This window comes from Myxine glutinosa, chromosome 10 (assembly GCF_964187855.1).
Source record: "Myxine glutinosa chromosome 10, kmMyxGlut1.1, whole genome shotgun sequence".
NCBI lineage: Eukaryota > Metazoa > Chordata > Myxini > Myxiniformes > Myxinidae > Myxine > Myxine glutinosa.
Genome location: NC_136270.1, coordinates 59182327 through 59201414, shown reverse-complemented (window position 1 = coordinate 59201414; position 19088 = coordinate 59182327). Strand labels below are relative to the sequence as shown.

Below are 19088 nucleotides of genomic sequence, written 5' to 3'. Positions count from 1 at the left end.
GGCTGCCATGGGGAGTTATTGGCTGCTGGGTAGCGTTATTGGCAGCTGGGTAGCGTTATTGGCTGTGGGCTTGCGTTATTGGCTGCCATGGGGAGTTATTGGCTGCTGGGTAGCATTATTGGCTGCCGGGTAGGGTTATTGGCTGCCAGGTAGCGTTATATTGGCTACCGGGTGGCGTTATTGGCTGCTGGGAAGGGTTAATGGCTGCCGCGTGGAGTTACTGGTTGCCGGGTGGCGTTATTGGCTGCTGGGAAGGGTTAATGGCTGCCGCGTGGAGTTACTGGTTGCCGGGTGGCGTTATTGGCTGCTGGGTGGCGTTATTGGCTGCCACGTGGAGTTACTGGTTGCCGGGTGGCGTTATTGGCTGCTGGGAAGCGTTATTGGCTGCCGCGTGGAGTTGCTGGGTGGCGTTATTGGCTGCTGGGTGGCGTTATTGGCTACTTGGTGGTGTTATTGGCTGCCGTGTAGAGTTGCTGGTTGCTGGGTGGCGTTATTGGCTGCTGCGTCGAGTTATTGGCTGCTGGGTAGTGTTATTGGCTGCTGGGTGGGGTTATTGGCTGCCAAGTAGCGTTATTGGCTGCTGGGTGGCGTTATTGGCTGCTGGGAAGCGTTTTTGGCTGCCGCGTGGAGTTACTGGTTGCCGAGTGGCGTTATTGGCTGCTGGGAAGCGTTATTGGCTGCTGGTTGGCGTTATTGGCTGTCGTGTGGAGTTGCTGGGTCACGTTATTGGCTGCTGGGTGGCGTTATTGGCTGCTGGGTGGCGTTATTGGCTGCTGGGTGGCGTTATTGGCTGCCGCATGGAGTTGCTGGTTGCTGGATGGCGTTATTGGCTGCTGGTTGGCGTTATTGGCTGCTGGGTGGCGTTATTGGGTGCTGGGTCGAGTTATTGGCTGCTGGGTAGTGTTATTGGCTGCTGGGTGGCGTTATTGGCTGCCGGGTAGCGTTATTGGCTGCCGGGTAGCGTTATTGGCTGCTGGGTAGCGTTATTGGATGCTGGGTCGCGTTATTGGCTGCCGAGTAGCGTTATTAGCTGCTGGGAAGCGTTATTGGCTGCCGCGTGGAGTTACTGGTTGCCGGGTGGAGTTATTGCCTGCTGGGTAGCGTTATTGGCTGCTGGGTGGCGTTATTGGCTGCTGGGTGGCGTTATTGGCTGCTGGTTGGCGTTATTGGCTGCTGGGTGGCGTTATTGGCTGCTCAGTGGCGTTATTGGCTGCTGGGTGGCGTTATTGGCTGCTGCTTGGCGTTATTGGCTGCTGGTTTGCGTTATTGGCTGCTGGGTAGCGTTATTGGCTGCTGGGTGGCGTCATTGGCTGCTGGTTGGCGTTATTGGCTGCTGGGAAACGTTATTGGCTGCTGGGTGGCGTTATTGGCTGCTGGTTGGCGTTCTTGGCTGCTGGGAAACGTTATTGGCTGCTGGGTGGCGTTATTGGCTGCTGGTTAGCGTTATTGGCTGCTGGGTGGCGTTATTGGCAGCTGGGTAGGGTTATTGGCTGTGGGCTTGCGTTATTGGCTGCTGGGTGGCGTTATTGGCTGCTGGGTGGCGTTATTGGCTGCTGGGAAGCGTTATTGGCTGCTGGGAAGCGTTATTGGCTGCCACGTGGAGTTATTGGCTGCCGGGTAGCGTTATTGGCTGCCGGGTGGCGTTATTGGCTGCTGGGAAGCGTTATTGGCTGCCACGTGGAGTTATTGGCTGCCGGGTAGCGTTATTGGCTGCCGGGTGGCGTTATTGGCTGCTGGGTGGCGTTATTGGCTGCTGGGAAGCGTTATTGGCTGCTGGGTGGAGTTATTGGCTGTAATTCGTTTGCGGAACGTGAGACACATTGACGAATCACCAGGGTGACAGTTTATAGCCGGATCGGGATTTGACCCCAGGTTCGATATGTTGAAGGTGAGTGCGCATACCTGTCGGCCACCCTGCTGACCCAATAAACACATTATTTTGCCCTCTGTGTGGATTCCATACATTGATCAATTCAAAATGTCTCTACTCATGTTGGGAAAACAATTATTTTATATCGCAGCATGTGTCATATAAAAATATAAAAAGACAATTTCATTGAGGCAAATTAAATATGTAATCTATAGTATAAATGTGACACTGCTCCAGGTTGCTTTTTGGCCAGGTGCACGCACAGGCAAAAAATGCAGTTCAGAGATCAAAGTAATAAGTTAGTGACGTGCGTGACCGTGCCCTGGTCACATGACGTCCAGGTAACTCTCGTGCAGCAGGTGGAAGGACAATCGTCCGAAGAATGTCCGCGCCAGGCCGTGCAGTAGCCTTGGGTACCAGTGCACGCCGGTGGAGTTGTCCGCCATGACGGGGCGACCAGGTAGCGCGTGCCAGATGCGCACGGGCGCGAAGAGCAGGTGCGCGAGACCTTGGTCCTCCAACATTGCGTAGCACGAAACGAGCACGTCGTTCACCACGACCGTGCCCTCGGCGGAGAGCGGCGCAAACGCACCAAGGTGTTCGCGCACCGCCACCGAACGGACTCGGCTCGGCCGCATTTGGGCGCTCGCTTCGTCCCAGACGGTCACAAAGTCCCCGGGAAGGACCCGCGCTGCGAACGTGGCCACGAATCCACGTGGGAATCGCGTGGCGTTGGACGACGTGTAGAGGAGGTGCGCGGCCGAGGCGAACAGGTGATGTGGAGGATCCGCGGTCTCGATGTCGTGGAAGAGGAGCGACGCCGTGGGCTGTCGGTCGAGGAAAAGCAGCACCGGGCTGAAGACGGGTCGACCCACAGGATCCATGGCGAGAACCCGCTCTCCGGGCCGCAGGTTCTGCAAGGTGCTCATTTCGCCGCCCTGAAGGCGCACCGTGCTCGCACCTGGAAAACACCCTCCTGTGCGAGCTGCCATGGAATTCTCTGCGGGACGTGAGGGTATCGAGGGCAAGGAAGATAGAGGAGAAATGAGATGCAAAAGGTGGTCGTTGTACTCTCATTGCCATGATGGTGTGTGGCTCATAGCAATTAGTACCGCGTGTTGTGCGGGAAAACGCGTGCCGCCTTAGTACCTCGTGCCATGCGAGCTAACGCGTGCCGCCTTAGTACCGCGTGCCATGCGGGCAAACGCGTGCCACCTTAGTACCGCGTGCCGTGCGGCAAACGCGTGCCGCCTTAGTACCACGTGCCGTGCAGGCAAACGCATGCCGCCTTTGTACCGCGTGACGTGCGGGCAAACGCGTGCCGCCTTAGAACCGCGTGCCCCTTCAGTACCGCCTGTCGTGCGGGCTAACGCGTGACACCTTAGTACCACGTGTCGTGCGGGCAAACACGTGCCACCTTAGTACCGCGTGCCGTGCGGGCAAACGCGTGCCACCTTAGTACCGCGTGCCGGTCGGGCAAACGCATGCTGCCTTAGTACAGTGTGTCGTGCGGGCTAACGCGTGCCGCCTTAGTACCGTGTGCTGCCTAAGTACCGTGTGCTGCCTTAGTACCGCCTGTCATGCGGGCTAAGGCGTAACGCCTGAGTACCATGTGCCGTGCGGGCAAAGGCGTGCTGCCTTAGTACCACGTGTAGTGCGGGCTAACACGTGCCGCCTTAGTACCGCGTGCCGTGCGGGCAAACGCGTGCCACCTTAGTACCGCGTGCCGGTTGGGCAAACGCATGCTGCCTTAGTACAGTGTGTCGTGCGGGCTAACGCGTGCCGCCTTAGTACCGTGTGCTGCCTAAGTACCGTGTGCTGCCTTAGTACCGCCTGTCATGCGGGCTAAGGCGTAACGCCTGAGTACCATGTGCCGTGCGGGCAAAGGCATGCTGCCTTAGTCCCACGTGTAGTGCGGGCTAACACGTGCCGCCTTAGTATTGTGTGCCGTGTGGGCAAACGCATGCCGCCTTAGTACAGCGTGTCATGTGGGCTAACGCGTGCCGCCTTAGTACCGCATGTCGAGTGGGCTAATGCGTGCCGTCTTAGTACCGCGTGCCGTGCGGGCAAACGCATGCCACCTTAATACCACGTGCCGTGCAGGCAAACACGTGCCACCTTAGTACCGCGTGCCGGTCGGGCAAACGCATGCTGCCTTAGTACAGTGTGTCATGCGGGCTAACGCATGCCGCCTTAGTACCGCGTGCCGTGCGGGCAAATGCATGCTGCCTTAGTAGCGCGTGTCGTGAGGGCTAACGCATGCCGCCTTAGTACCGTGTGCTGCCTTAGTACCGCCTGTCATGCGGGCTAAGGCGAAACGCCTGAGTACCATGTGCCGTGCGGGCAAAGGCGTGCTGCCTTAGTACCACGTGTAGTGCGGGCTAACACGTGCCGCCTTAGTATTGTGTGCCGTGCGGGCAAACGCATGCCGCCTTAGTACAGCGTGTCATGTGGGCTAACGCGTGCTGCCTTAGTACCGCATGTCGAGCGGGCTAATGCGTGCCATCTTAGTACCGTGTGCCGTGCGGGCAAACGCATGCCACCTTAATACCACGTGCCGTGCAGGCAAACACCTGCCGCCTTAGTACAGCGTGCCATGCGTGCAAACGTGTGCCACCTTAGTACCACGTGTCATGCAGGCTAACGCGTGCCACGTTAGTACCACGTGTCATGCAGGCTAACGCATGCCACCTTAGTACCGCGTGCGATGTGGGCAAATGCATGCCGCTTTAGTACCACGTGTCGTGCCGGCTAATGCGTGCCACCTTAGTACCGCGTGCCGTGCGGGCAAACGTGTGCCACCTTAGTACCGCGTGTCATGCAGGCTAACGCGTGCCACCTTATTACCGCGTGCCGGTCGGGCAAACGCATGCTGCCTTAGTACAGTGTGTCATGCGGGCTAACGCATGCCGCCTTAGTACCGCGTGCCGTGCGGGCAAATGCATGCTGCCTTAGTAGCGCGTGTCGTGAGGGCTAACGCATGCCGCCTTAGTACCGTGTGCTGCCTTAGTACCGCCTGTCATGCGGGCTAAGGCGAAACGCCTGAGTACCATGTGCCGTGCGGGCAAAGGCGTGCTGCCTTAGTACCACGTGTAGTGCGGGCTAACACGTGCCGCCTTAGTATTGTGTGCCGTGTGGGCAAACGCATGCCGCCTTAGTACAGCGTGTCATGTGGGCTAACGCGTGCTGCCTTAGTACCGCATGTCGAGCGGGCTAATGCGTGCCATCTTAGTACCGCGTGCCGTGCGGGCAAACGCATGCCACCTTAATACCACGTGCCGTGCAGGCAAACACCTGCCGCTTTAGTACAGCGTGCCATGCGTGCAAACGTGTGCCACCTTAGTACCACGTGTCATGCAGACTAATGCGTGCCACGTTAGTACCACGTGTCATGCAGGCTAATGCATGGCACCTTAGTACCGCGTGCGATGTGGGCAAATGCGTGCCGCTTTAGTACCACGTGTCGTGCCGGCTAATGCGTGCCACCTTAGTACAGCGTGCCGTGCGGGCAAACGTGTGCCACCTTAGTACCGCGTGTCATGCAGGCTAACGCGTGCCACCTTAGTACCGCGTGTAATGCGGGCTAACGTGTGACGCCTTAGTACCACTTGCCATGTGGGCAAATGCGTGCCGCATTAATACTGCGTGCTGTGCGGGCAAACGCCTGCCGCCTTCGTATCACGTGTCGTGCGGGCAAACGCGTGCCGCCTTAATACCGTGTGCCGTGGGGGCTAACGCGTGCTGCCTTAGTACAGCATGTCATGCGGGCTAACGTGTGCCGCCTTAGTACCACATGTCATTTGGAATAAGGCGTGCTGCCTCAGTACCGTGTGACGCCTTAGTACCGTCTAAGGCCTTGGTACCACATGTCGTGTGAGCTAACTCTTGCCGCCTTAGTACAACGTGTTATGTGGGCAAACGCGTGCCGCCTTAGTATCACGTGTCGTGCGGGCAAACGTGTGCCGCCTTAATACCTTGTGCCGTGCGGGCTAACGCGTGCTGCCTTTGCACAGCATGTCATGCGGGCTAACGCATGCCACCCTAGTGCCACATGTCGTTTGGAATAAGGCGTGCTGCCTCAGTACCGTGTGACGCCTTAGTACCGTATAAGGCCTTGGTACCGCGTGTCATGTGAGCTAACTCTTACCGCCTTAGTACAACGTGTCGTGCGGGTGAACGCATGCCGCCTTAGTGCAGCGTGTTGTGTGGGCCAACGCATGCCGCCTTCGTACCACATGTTATGCAGGCTAATGCGTGCCGCCTTCGTACCACTTGACATGTGGGCTAACGTGTGCCACCTCAGTACCGCGTGTCATGCAGGCAAACGCGTGCTGCCGAAGTACCACGTGTTATGCGGGCTAACGTGTGACGCCTTAGTACCACGTGCCGTGCGGGCAAACGCGTGCCGCCTTAATACCGTGTGCCATGTGGGCTAACGCGTGCTGCCTTAGTACCACGTGTAGTGCGGGCTAACACGTACCGCCTTAGTATTGCGTGCCGTGCGGGCAAATGCATGCCGCCTTAGTACAGTGTGTCAAGTGGGCTAACGCGTGCTACCTTAGTACCGCATGTCGAGCGAGCTAATGCAGGCTAACGCATTCCACGTTAGTACCACGTGTCATGCAGGCGAACGCATGCCACCTTAGTACCACGTGCGATGTGGGCAAACGCGTGCCGCCTACGTACCACTTGACATGTGGGCTAACGCGTGCCGCCTTAGTACCGCGTGTCGTTTGGAATAAGGCGTTTTGCCTCAGTACCGTGTGATGCCTTAGTACCGTGTAAGGTCTTGGTACCGCGTGTCGTGTGAGCTAACTCTTGCCGCCTTAGTACAACGTGTTATGCGGGCAAACGCGTGCCGCCTTAGTATCATGTGTCGTGCGGGCAAACGCGTGCCGCCTTAATACCGTGTGCCATGCAGGCTAACGCATGCTGCCTTAGTACAGCATGTCATGCGGGCTAACGCGTGCCACCCTAGTGCCACGTGTCGTTTGGAATAAGGCGTGCTGCCTCAGTACCATGTGACACCTTAGTACCGTGTAAGGCCTTGGTACCGCGTGTCATGTGAGCTAACTCTTGCCACCTTAGTTCGTGTTGTGCGGGTGAACGCGTGCCGCCTTAGTACAGTGTGTTGTGTGGGCCAATGCGTGCCACCTTAGTACCGTGTGTCGCATGGGCTAACGCATGCCGCCCTCGTACCGCATGTCATGCGGGCTAACGCGTGCCGCCTATGTACCACTTGACATGTGGGCTAATGTGTGCCACCTCAGCACCGCGTGTCATGCAGGCTAACGCATGCCGCCGAAGTACCATGTGTTATGCAGGCTTTTGCATGACGCCTTCGTACCGCATGTTGTGCGGGCTAACGCGTGCCGCCTTAGTACCCCTTGTTGTTTGGGCTAACGTGTGCCACCTTTGTACCGCATGTTATGCGGGCTAACGCGTGATGCCTTAGTACCATGTGCTATGCGGGCTAATGCGTGACGCCTTAGTACCATGTGCCGTGCAGGCAAACACGTGCCGCCTTAATACCGTGTGCCATGCGGGAAAACGCATGCCGCCTTTGTATCGCGTGTCGTGCGGGCAAACGCGTGCCGCCTTAATACCGTGTGCCATGCGGGCTAATGCGTGCTGCCTTAGTACCACGTGTAGTGCGGGCTAACATGTGTCGCCTTAGTATTGCGTGCCGTGCGGGCAAACACATGCCGCCTTAGTACAGTGTGTCATGTGGGCTAACGCGTGCTACCTTAGTACCGCATGTCGAGCGGGCTAATGCGTGCCGTCTTAGTACCGTGTGCCGTGCGGGCAAACGCATGCCACCTTAATACCACATGCCGTGCGGGCAAACACGTGCCACCTTAGTACAGCGTGCCATGCGGGCAAACGTGTGCCACCTTAGTACCACGTGTCATGCAGGCTAACGCATGCCACGATAGTCCCACGTGTCATGCAGGCTAATGCATGCCACCTTAGTACCGCGTGCGATGTGGGTAAACGCATGCCGCCTTAGTACCACATGTCGTGCCGTCTAATGCGTGCCACCTTCGTACCGCGTGCCGTGCGGGCAAACGTGTGCCACCTTCGTACCGCGTGTCATGCAGGCTAACGCATGCCACCTTAGTACCACGTGTAATGCGGGCTAACGCGTGACGCCTTCGTACCACGTGCCGTGCGGGCAAACGCGCTGCCTGCCATGTGGGCAAATGCATGCCGCCTTAGTATCACGTGTCATGCGGGCAAACGCGTGCCGCCTTAATACCGTGTGCCGTGCGGGCTAACGCGTGCTGCCTTAGTACAGCATGTCATGCGGGCTAACGCGTGCCGCCTTAGTACTGCGTGCCGTTTGGAATAAGGCGTGCTGCCTCAGTACCGTGTGACGCCTTAGTACCGTGTAAGGCCTTGGTACCGCGTGTCGTGTGAGCTAACTCTTGCCGCCTTAGTACAACATGTTATGTGGGCAAACGCGTGCCGCCTTAGTATCATGTGTCGTGCAGGCAAACGTGTGCCGTGCGGGCTAACGCGTGCTGCCTTAGTACAGCATGTCATGCGGGCTACCGCGTGCCACCCTCGTGCCACGTGTCGTTTGGAATAAGGCGTGCTGCCTCAGTACCGTGTGACACCTTAGTACCGTGTAAGGCCTTGGTACCGCGTGTCATGTGAGCTAACTCTTGCCGCCTTAGTACAACGTGTCGTGCGGGTGAACGTGTGCCGCCTTATTACCACATGTCATGCGGGCTAACGCGTGCCGCCTTAGTACCGCTTGTCGTTTGGGCTAACGTGTGCCACCTTTATACCACATGTTATGCGGGCTAACGTGTGATGCCTTAGTACCACGTGCCATGCGGGCAAATGCATGCCACCTTAATACCGCATGCCAGGCGGGCAAACGCATGCCGCCTTAGTATCGCGTGTCATGCGGGCAAACGGGTGTCGCCTTAATACCGTGTGCCGTGCGGGCTAACGCATGCTGCCTTCGTACAGCGTGTCATGCGGTCTAACGCGTGCCGCCTTTGTACTACGTGCCACCCTAGTACCACGTGTCATGTGGAATAAGGCGTGCTGCCTCAGTACCACGTGCCGCCTTAGTACCACGTGCCGTGCAGGCAAACATGTGCCGCCTTAATACCACGTGCCTTGCACACAAACACGTCCCGCCTTAATACCGCGTGCCATGCGGGCAAACACGTTCCGCCTTCGTACCGCCTGTCATGCGGGCAAACGTATGCCACCTTAGTACCACGTGCCACTCTAGTACCACGTGTCGTGTGGACTAACGCGTGCTGCCGCAGTACCATGTGGCGCCTTAGTACCATGTACCGCCTTGGTACTGCGTGTTGTGTGAGCTAACTCTTGCCGCCTGAGTTCAACGTGTCGTGCAGGCGAATGTGTGCTGCCTTAGTACAGCGTGTTGTGTGGGCTAACGCATGCCGCCTCCGTACCGCATGTCATGTGAGCTAACTCTTGCCGCCTTCGTACAACGTGTCGTGCGGGCGAACGTGTGCCGCTTTAGCACCGTGTGCCGTGTGGGCTAACGCATGCCGCCTTCATACCGCATGTCGTGCAGGCAAACGTGTGCCGCCTTTGTACCGTGTGCCATGCGGGCAAACGCATGCCACCTTAGTACCGCGTGCCATGCGGAAAACGCGTGCCGCCTTAGTACTGTGTGCCTTGCGGGCTAACACGTGCCGCCTTATTACCGTGTGCCGTGCGGGCATACGCGTGCCGCCTTAGTACCACGTGCCGTGCAGGCAAACGTGTGCCATCTTTGTACCGCGTGCAGTGCGGGAAAACGCGTGCCGCCTTAGAACCGCGTGCCCCCTCAGTACCGCCTGTCATGCGGGCTAATGCATGACACCTTAGTACCGCGTGCCGTGCGGGCAAACACGTGCCGCCTTAGTACGGCGTGCCGTGCGGGCAAACGCGTGCCACCTTAGTACCGCATGCCGGGTGGGCAAACGCATGCTGCCTTAGTACAGTGTGTCGTGCGGGCTAATGCGTGCCGCCTTAGTACCGCGTGCCGTGCGGGCAAATGCATGCTGCCTTAGTAGCGCGTGTCATGGGGGCTAACACGTGCCACCTTTGTACCGTGTGCTGCCTTAGTACCGTGTGCTGCCTTCGTACCGCCTGTCATGCGGGCTAAGGTGTAATGCCTGAGTACCATGTGCCATGCGGGCAAAGGCGTGCTGCCTTAGTACCACGTGTAGTGCGGGCTAACACGTGCCGCCTTAGTATTGCGTGCCGTGTGGGCAAACGCATGCCGCCTTAGTACAGCCTGTCATGTGGGCTAACTCGTGCCGCCTTAGAACCGCATGTCGAGCGGGCTAATGCGTGCCGTCTTAGTACAGCGTGCCGTGTGGGCAAACACATGCTGCCTTAATACCACGTGCCGTGCGGGCAAACACGTGCCGCCTTAGTACAGCGTGCCATGCGTGCAAACGTGTGCCACCTTAGTACCACGTGTAATGCGGGCTAACACGTGACGCCTTAGTACCGCGTGTCATGCCGTCTAATGCGTGCCACCTTCGTACCGCGTGCCGTGTGGGCAAATGTGTGCCACCTTCGTACCGCGTGTCATGCAGGCTAACGCATGCCACCTTAGTACCACGTGTAATGCGGGCTAACGCGTGACGCCTTAGTACCACGTGCAGTGCGGGCAAACGCGCTGCCTGCCGTGTGGGCAAACGCATGCCGCCTTAGTATCACGTGTCGTGCGGGCAAACGCGTGCCGCCTTAATACCGTGTGCCGTGCGGGCTAACGCGTGCTGCCTTAGTACAGCATGTCATGCGGACTAACGCGTGCCGCCTTAGTACCGCGTGCCGTTTGGAATAAGGCGTGCTGCCTCAGTACCGTGTGACGCCTTAGTACCGTGTAAGGCCTTGGTACCGCGTGTCGTGTGAGCTAACTCTTGCCACCTTAGTAAACGTGTTATGCGGGCAAACGCGTGCCGCCTTAGTATCACGTGTCGTGCGGGCAAACGCGTGCCGCCTTAATACCGTGTGCCGTTTGGAATAAGGCGTGCTGCCTCAGTACCGTGTGACGCCTTAGTACCGTGTAAGGCCTTGGTACCGCGTGTCATGTGAGCTAACTCTTGCCGCCTTAGTACAACGTGTCGTGCGGGCTAACGCATGCCGCCTTTGTACCACTTGTCGTTTGGGCTAACGTGTGCCACCTTTGTACCGCATGTTATGCGGGCTAACGCATGATGCCTTAGTACCACGTGCCATGTGGGCAAACGCATGCCACCTTAATACCGCATGCCATGCGGGCAAACGCATGCCGCCTTAGTATCGCGTGTCGTGCGGGCAAACGGGTGCCGCCTTAATACCGTGTGCCGTGCGGGCTAACGCATGCTGCCTTAGTACAGCGTGTCATGCGGTCTAACGCGTGCCGCCTTTGTACTACGTGCCACGTGTCGTGTGGAATAAGGCGTGCTGCCTCAGTACCACGTGCTGCCTTAGTACCGCGTGCCGTGCAGGCAAACACGTGCCGCCTTCATACCACTTGCCTTGCACACAAACACGTCCCGCCTTAAAACCGCGTGCCATGCGGGCAAACACGTTCCGCCTTCGTACCGCCTGTCATGTGGGCAAACGTGTGCCACCTTAGTACCACGTGCCACTCTAGTACCACGTGTCGTGTGGACTAACGCGTGCTGCCGCAGTACTGTGTGACGCCTTAGTACCATGTACCGCCTTGGTACTGCGTGTTGTGTGAGCTAACTCTTGCCGCCTTAGTACAACGTGTCGTGCGGGCGAATGCGTGCAGCCTTAGTACAGCGTGTTGTGTGGGCTAACGCATGCCGCCTTCGTACCGCATGTCATGTGAGCTAACTCTTGCCGCCTTAGTACAACGTGTCGTGCGGGCGAACGTGTGCCTCCTTAGTACCGCGTGTCGTGTGGGCTAACGCATGCCGCCTTCATACCACATGTCATGCGGCTAACGCGTTCCGCCTTAGTACCACTTGTCGTGTGGGCTAACGTGTGCCGCCTTTGAACCGCGTGTCATGCGGGATAACGCGTGCCGCCTTGGTGACGCGTGTCGTGCGAGCTAACGGGCGCCGCCTTAATACCGCGTGTCACCTTTGTACCACGTGTCACCTTTGTACCACGTGTCACCTTAGTACTGCATGTTGTATGGACTAACGCGTGTCGCCTTAATACCGCGTGTCACCTTTGTACCACGTGTCACCTTTGTACTGCTTGTCGTGTAGACTAACACGTGCCGCCTTAATACCACGTGTCGTGCGAGCTGACGCCTTCCACATTAGTACCACGTGTCGTGCGAGATAACACGCCTTAGTACTGCGTGTCACGTTTGTACCGCGTGTCACCTTTGTACTGCGTGTCACCTTTTACTGCGTGTCACCTTTTACCGCGTGTCACCTTTGTACCACGTGTCACCTTTGTACCACGTGTCACCTTAGTACTGCATGTCGTGTGGACTAACGCGTGCCGCCTTAATACCACGTGTCGTGCGAGCTAACGCTTGCCACATTAGTACCGCGTGTCGTGCGAGCTAACGCGTGCTGCCTTAGTACCGCGTGTCACCTTAGCACCACGTGTCACCTTCGTACCACGTGCCGTGCGGGCTGACGTCGCATGTGTACAATTGAGAGAGAGAGAGAAGCTGAGATTTAGGTCCCGTGGCTCAGGGCTGATTGGCCGAGTTAAGCTTCTCTCAGCGCCGCGATAATGCGCCTGAATCATTACCACTACCAAGCCACTAAAAGGTCCCTTGTAGTGATTGGGCAAGGAGTAGCTACATGAACGCGTCATGCGAATGTTCTATGGAAGTAAAGCAAAGGATTGCAAAGATTAAGCAAAGATAACGGCATTGGATTGTGCGTCATGAGGTCTGCTCGTTATACAGTAGCGCGTCCTCCATGTCTCCCTCCTGCATAACCCCAGGTGTGCAGTGGCATGCGACGGTCCACGGGCAACCTTACCGGCCTTCACCGAGCAGTGAACGTGCGCCTTGGACTCGTAATAGACCCAATCAAATCCGGCCTCCACGGCTAGACGTGCCAGCATTCCATACTTTGCACGGTCTCGGTCCGAGGTCGTCACGTCCACCGCACGACCTTCGTAGTGCAGGGATTCGTCCGAGTGGTTTCCATCCTCGTCCCAACCTTCGGTCACACGTAGCTTGACCCCAGGCCACTGGTTCATGACTGAGATGGCGAGCGCGTTCAGACGGTCTTTGCATCGCTGTTTGCACAAATGCGCATGAACAGCCTGGTCATGTCTATACATACATACATACATACATACACATTGATACACATTGATACACACACACACACACACACACACACACACACACACACACACACACACACACACACACACACACACGGGTTCAAGAGGGTTCAGTTTATCACACTTAAAGTGCGCTCACGTTCTTACAAAAATTATGCAATGGACATTATATCAATATACCGTATATAAAATGTTACATTTATGGTGGGTAGATAAAAGAATACCGTAGGAGAGGTAGAACTGTATAGGAATTAGCATGGACCGTGTGACGTGTAGGAGCATGTTGATGTATTAAGTAGGGAGACTGTAACTTAAGGTTGTTTAATTGTGCATCATGTGAGGGTTGATGCAGTGCTAATTATCTGTAACGTTTAAGGATAATGTTCCCCAGTGGTACCTCGGTAATTTTTCCCTTATGGTTTTTGTGCACGATCCTTTAAATTACAATTACTGCCGACAAAAGCCAAGAACGAGCCGGTCAGACTAAGCCCCAATGGACCTAATAAGGCGGGGCCCCCGACCAGAAGGGGCAGATAATCGGTGGGCGGTTGGGAAGACTGGCAGGCCATGCCCCAAGGGACGCGATTGGCTCTCATGGACAGAGGAAGAAGAGCGCGCTTGCTTCTTACTCGAAGACGCTGGCTATTTTGTATGCTGAGGGAGGGGGCGGGTTTTCATGGCGGCGTGAGGAGGTTTTGGTGGTGGTGCTCTGCCAGGGAGCTGAAGGCCGTGCTGTTCATTCCGAGGACAAAGAGGTGGAGAAAACGAGAGGGCCGTCTTCATGACTTACCTCATCCCCGGGCGCCCATGGTGTCTTCGACGGGCAGCATTCGACGTGGGCATTTTGTCAGTTTCCCCGCGCGAGTGGCTCCGAGGCACCTTGCACTGCCTACCTCACCAAAAAGACCCTTTGGAGACAGCTAAGTGCTGGATAGGGAATATTTTATTTTTTATTACTTTTTCCCCTGTTGTGTTTTGTGAGTCAGTCTGTGGAGGCGTCTCAAAATAGGATTTAGTTTTACTTTAACATTTATTCCGTCCGCATTTATTTTTATTGGATAATTTGTGTACATTTTATTGTCGTGTTTATTTGTGGTGGTTTCGGGAATAAACCCTTGTGTTCGTTCAGTTAACATCTTGCATCCCTTCATTCCCGCGCGCATAAAAAATAATCGTCATCTTCGGAGGTCACCTCGGAGTTAAAGCTGGTTCGACCATCCGTCCCTGGTGGTCTTGATTACCGGGCGACGTCACAATATATATGTATGTATGTATATGTACGAGTATATACAGTGCATTCAGAAAGTATTCAGACCCCTTCACTTTTTTCACATTTTGTTATATTGCAGCCTTATGCTGAAATCATTTAAATTCATTTTTTCCTCATCAATCTACACTCAATACCCCAAAATGACAAAGAGAAAACAGGATTTTAGAAAGTTTTGCAAGTTTATTAAAAAGAAAAAACTGAAATATCACATTGACATAAGTATTCAGAACCTTTGCTATGACACTTGAAATTTAGCTCAGGTGCCTCCCACTTCTCTTGATCATCTTTGAGATGTTTCTACACCTTGATTGGAGTCCACCTGTGGTAAATTCAATTGATTGGACATGATTTGGAAAGGCACACACCTGTCTATATAAGGTCTCACAGCTGACAATGCATATCAGAGCAAAAACCAAGCCATCCCCGGGCGCCCATGGTGTCTTCGACGGGCAGCATTCGACGTGGGCATTTTGTCAGTTTCCCCGCGCGAGTGGCTCCGAGGCACCTTGCACTGCCTACCTCACCAAAATGCAGCCAAAAAACCAAGCCAAAAACCAAAAACCAAAAACCAAGCCATTCCCTTCCCTTTTCTGGTCTTCATCAATGATCTCTCTGACTCTCTCGAAAATCCTCTCTATCTCTTTGCTGATGACTCCACTCTCTGCCGCTCCATTCCTCTTCCCTCAGATCGGCAGTCTGCTGCCTCCTCACTCTCTGAAGACCTGGACAAAATCACAGACTGGTCAAACAAGTGGAACATGTCTTTCAATCCTGACAAATCTCACACTCTTACTATGTCTCTCCGAAAAGATCGACTGGACAACCCTCCCATCTACTTTCTCAACAATCCTCTCCAAGAAGTTCTGTCGCTCAAGATTTTGGGTCTCACTATCTGCCATGATCTTTCTTGGGAAAACCACATTTCCAAGCTGGCCTCCAAAGCCAGTCGCCGACTGGGCATCCTCCGTCGTGCGAAGTCCTTCCTCGGCACACCTGAGCTCCTCACCACATACAAGGCTTTCATCCGCAGCTCAATGGAATACTGTTCTCCCCTATGGGCCGGTGCTCCTGCCTCACACCTAGCTCGGCGTCACGCTGTTGAAACCAAAGCTTTCAGAATTATTGGAATCTCCCGCGATGAAGCTATCTCTGAGGGCCTTTCACTCACTCACCGCAGGCAGGTAGGTGGTCTTTCTGTCTTCTACCGACTCCTCTCCGGCCTTGCACCCCCAGCTCTCTCTGTGCTCTGTCCCCCAAATATTCCTACAGGTCGCACAAGATCTGCCAGCAACCCTCTGATGGTTAAACTGCCGAAATCTCGGCTCTCTGCTCACCTTCACTCTTTCATTCCTCTTTTCTCCCGCCTCTGGAACAAACTCCCTCACTCCCTTCAATCCCACTCCTCCCTCCAGGTCTTTAAAACAGCTGTTCACCACCATCTCTTATCTTCCCCCATCCAAAACCTTGATCTTTTCTACCCCCGCTAATTCACCCCAGATCCACCTTGTTTGAAATTCCAACTTCTTTCCTGGAAGTCCTGGCAGTGTCCATATGTTTTATACCTTTCCCACCGCCCCCTTCCCATGCCCCCCCCCCCCAAAGCCCTCGCCCTCTCTCAGATCTCTCGATGTCTCCATGTCTCTCGGTCCCTGCTCTCAAATGTTGTGTTTGTGTCCTTCCCCCTCTCTCCCCATCTTGTCTACCGCTCCCGATGTTATATGTTTTATGTGTCGGTTTGTCTTTCTGTGTGATTAATGTTCGCTCTTTCACGAGCCTCGATCTTGTATACAAAAAAAAAAAAAAAAAAAAAAAAAAAAAAACGTCGAAGGAACTGTCTGCAGAGCTCAAAGACAGGATTGTGTCGAGGCACAGATCTGGGGAAGCCTACAAAAAAATTCTACTGCATTGAAGGTTCTCAAGAGCACAGTGGCCTCCATAATTCTTAAATGGAAGAAGTTTGGAACAACCAGGACTCTTCCTAGAGCTGGCCGCCCGGCCAAACTGAGCAATCGAGGGAGAAGGGCCTTGGTAAGAGAGGTGACCAAGAACCCAATGGTCACTCTGGCTGAGCTCCAGAGATCCTGTGTGGATGCCTGCACCACATGAAAGCCCGCTTGGATTTTTCAAAAAAACACCTAAAGGACTCTCAGACTGTGAGAAACAAGATTATGTGGGCTTTCATGTGTCTTTCATTGAGGAGAGGCTTCCGTCTGGCCACTCTGCCATAAAGCCCAGATCGGTGGAGTGTTGCAGTGATGGTTGTCCTTCTGGAAGTTTCTCCCATCTCCACACAGGATCTCTGGAGCTCAGCCAGAGTGACCATCGGGTTCTTGGTCACCTCTCTTACCAAGGCCCTTCTCCCCCGATTGCTCAGTTTGACCGGGCGGCCAGCTCTAGGAAGAGTCCTGGTTGTTCCAAACTTCTTCCATTTAAGAATTATGGAGGCCACTGTGCTCTTGGGAACCTTCAATGCAGCAGAGATTATTTTGAAGGCTTCCCCAGATCTGTGCCTCGACACAATCCTGTCTCTGAGCTCTGCAGGCAGTTCCTTCGACCTCATGGCTTGGTTTTTGCTCTGATATGCATTGTCAGCTGTGAGACCTTATATAGACAGGTGTGTGCTTTTCCAAATCATGTCCAATCAATCGAATTTACCACAGGTGGACTCCAATCAAGGTGTAGAAACATCTCAAAGATGATCAAGAGAAATGGGAGGCACCTGAGCTCAATTTCAAGTGTCATAGCAAAGGGTCTGAATACTTATGTCGATGTGATATTTCAGTTTTTTCTTTTTAATAAATTTGCAAACTTTCTAAAATCCTGTTTTCTCTTTGTCATTATGGGGTATCGAGTGTAGATTGATGAGGGAAAAAATGATTTTAAACCATTTCACCATGAGGCTGCAACATAACAAAATGTGAAAAAAGTGAAGGGGTCTGAATACTTTCTGAATGCACTGTACATATGTGTATATATATATATATATATATATATATATATATATATATATATATATATATATATATATATATATATATATATATATATTATATTATATATTCTATATTTGCCAGTTGGCCTAAACAATGTTGTTTTACGGCTGCAGTTGTTCTCACCGTATTGGATTTTCTTTGGCCCAAGTCTTTCACGAACCAGCTGGCCAGGTCTGACGGTGGACTAAGTCGTTAAGGTAAGAATTTGGAATGTAGCCAAGCCTAGGTGATAGCTCGGTGCCTCGTAGTCCGATACAATGTACGTGAATGATGAATAATTTAAACTTTCTAAGAGGATGTGCACCTCTTGTGAACTTGCAGGTAATTTAAACACCTGTCCAAGTAAGACGCTTGTGTTTCGGTGCAATATGTCACGAACCGTCAAACGGACATTTGACATCGTTGATCGCGGTCCAGACTCGTTGGGTCCTTACCTGGATCATGAGACGGTCTGCGCCCGTATTCTCCTCGTCCTTGAACATGATGTCCGGGTTGTAGTTTGGCATCAACTCCTTGAAGCGTTCTGAGCTGCGGCTCATCTTACCCTCATAACGCCCGCTCGCGCCGAGGGTCTTCTCCGCGACGTTGGGCACGAACTGTTTATACACGAGGGGTGTGAGTTTATGAGGGAAGCGCCTCCGGGCACTGTATCCACGACCTGGTCCGCAAGCGAGCGCCCTCGGCCAAGGTATCGCCGCAGGTAGCACGAGGAATGCGCACAGGAACCACGCTGCCGCCATGGCTCGGTCGTGCTCCGAGGACCTCCTTCCACCCTCAGCTGTCCCTGATCGGTCCCACGAGCGGCATAGGTGCGAGGCTTTGGGTACACCTTGACAGGTTGATTTCGAACGGCTCCAGATATAAATGAATCCCAGGTGAGGACGCTCAGGTGGTGGATCACCGGGAGTTGCGGACGCCCGGTGCGCTTGTCGAGTGAGTGGGCGTCGCGAGCGCGCAGAGCGCGCTATTTATTGCCGCCCGGAGGTGAGCGCGCGACGCATTAGGCGACTGTGACGTCACGGACACCGCTCCGTCACAAAGGGCTCTCTCATGGCTCAACGTCCCTGATACTTGTGACTTATTCAGCTCAACGTCCCTGATACTTGTGACTTCTGCATCAATTTATGGGGATTCTCATTGCAAGCACATTTGTACTTTTCACCACTTTCTTTTCTCATCAAATTAAAAGTTTAAATGTCTATTAAAACTGTTAAACTACTATTTTATATAACGCTCTCGCGCACCAACTCAAATGATTACGCAACATAGGTACACGTTATCATTATAAAAAACATACATGTTATTATAAATCATTATTATAAACAACATACACATTATTATAAATCATTATTACAAACAACATACACATTATTATAAATCATTATTACAAACAACATACACATTATTATAAATCATTATTACAAACAACATACACATTATTATAAATCATTATTATAAACAACATACACATTATTATAAATCATTATGATAAACAACATAAACATTATTATAAGTCATTATTATAAACAACATATACATTATTATAAATCATTATTATAAACAACACAAACAACATACACAACATACACTTTATTATCATAAATCATTATTATAAAAAACGTACACATTATTACAAATCATTATTATAAACAACATACACATTATTATAAATCATTATTACAAACAACATACACTT

General features: G+C 53.6%; 1 protein-coding gene across 1 annotated transcript; it reads right to left on the bottom strand.

The window, feature by feature from the left end:
• Positions 1-1995: 1995 nt before the first annotated feature.
• LOC137433549 (indian hedgehog protein-like) lies at positions 1996-18329 on the bottom strand. Its single transcript, XM_068125879.2, has 3 exons — positions 17827-18329; positions 12817-13078; positions 1996-2870 (listed from the first exon to the last, which is right to left on the bottom strand). Exons 1-3 carry the CDS (start codon positions 18130-18132, stop codon positions 2197-2199), a joined length of 1242 nt encoding a protein of 413 aa, XP_067981980.2. The 5' UTR covers positions 18133-18329; the 3' UTR covers positions 1996-2196.
• Between the last annotated feature and the right edge of the window lie 759 nt (positions 18330-19088).

Coding starts and splice junctions, on each gene's coding strand:
- LOC137433549 (XM_068125879.2), bottom strand. CDS start 18,132: ATGGCGGCAGCGTGGTTCCTGTGCGCATTCCTCGTGCTACCTGCGGCG. Junction 13,079..17,826: donor CAGACCGTCTCATGATCCAG/GTAAGGACCCAA, acceptor TTGTGCAAACAG/CGATGCAAAGACCGTCTGAA. Junction 2,871..12,816: donor TCACTGCTCGGTGAAGGCCG/GTAAGGTTGCCC, acceptor CACGTCCCGCAG/AGAATTCCATGGCAGCTCGC.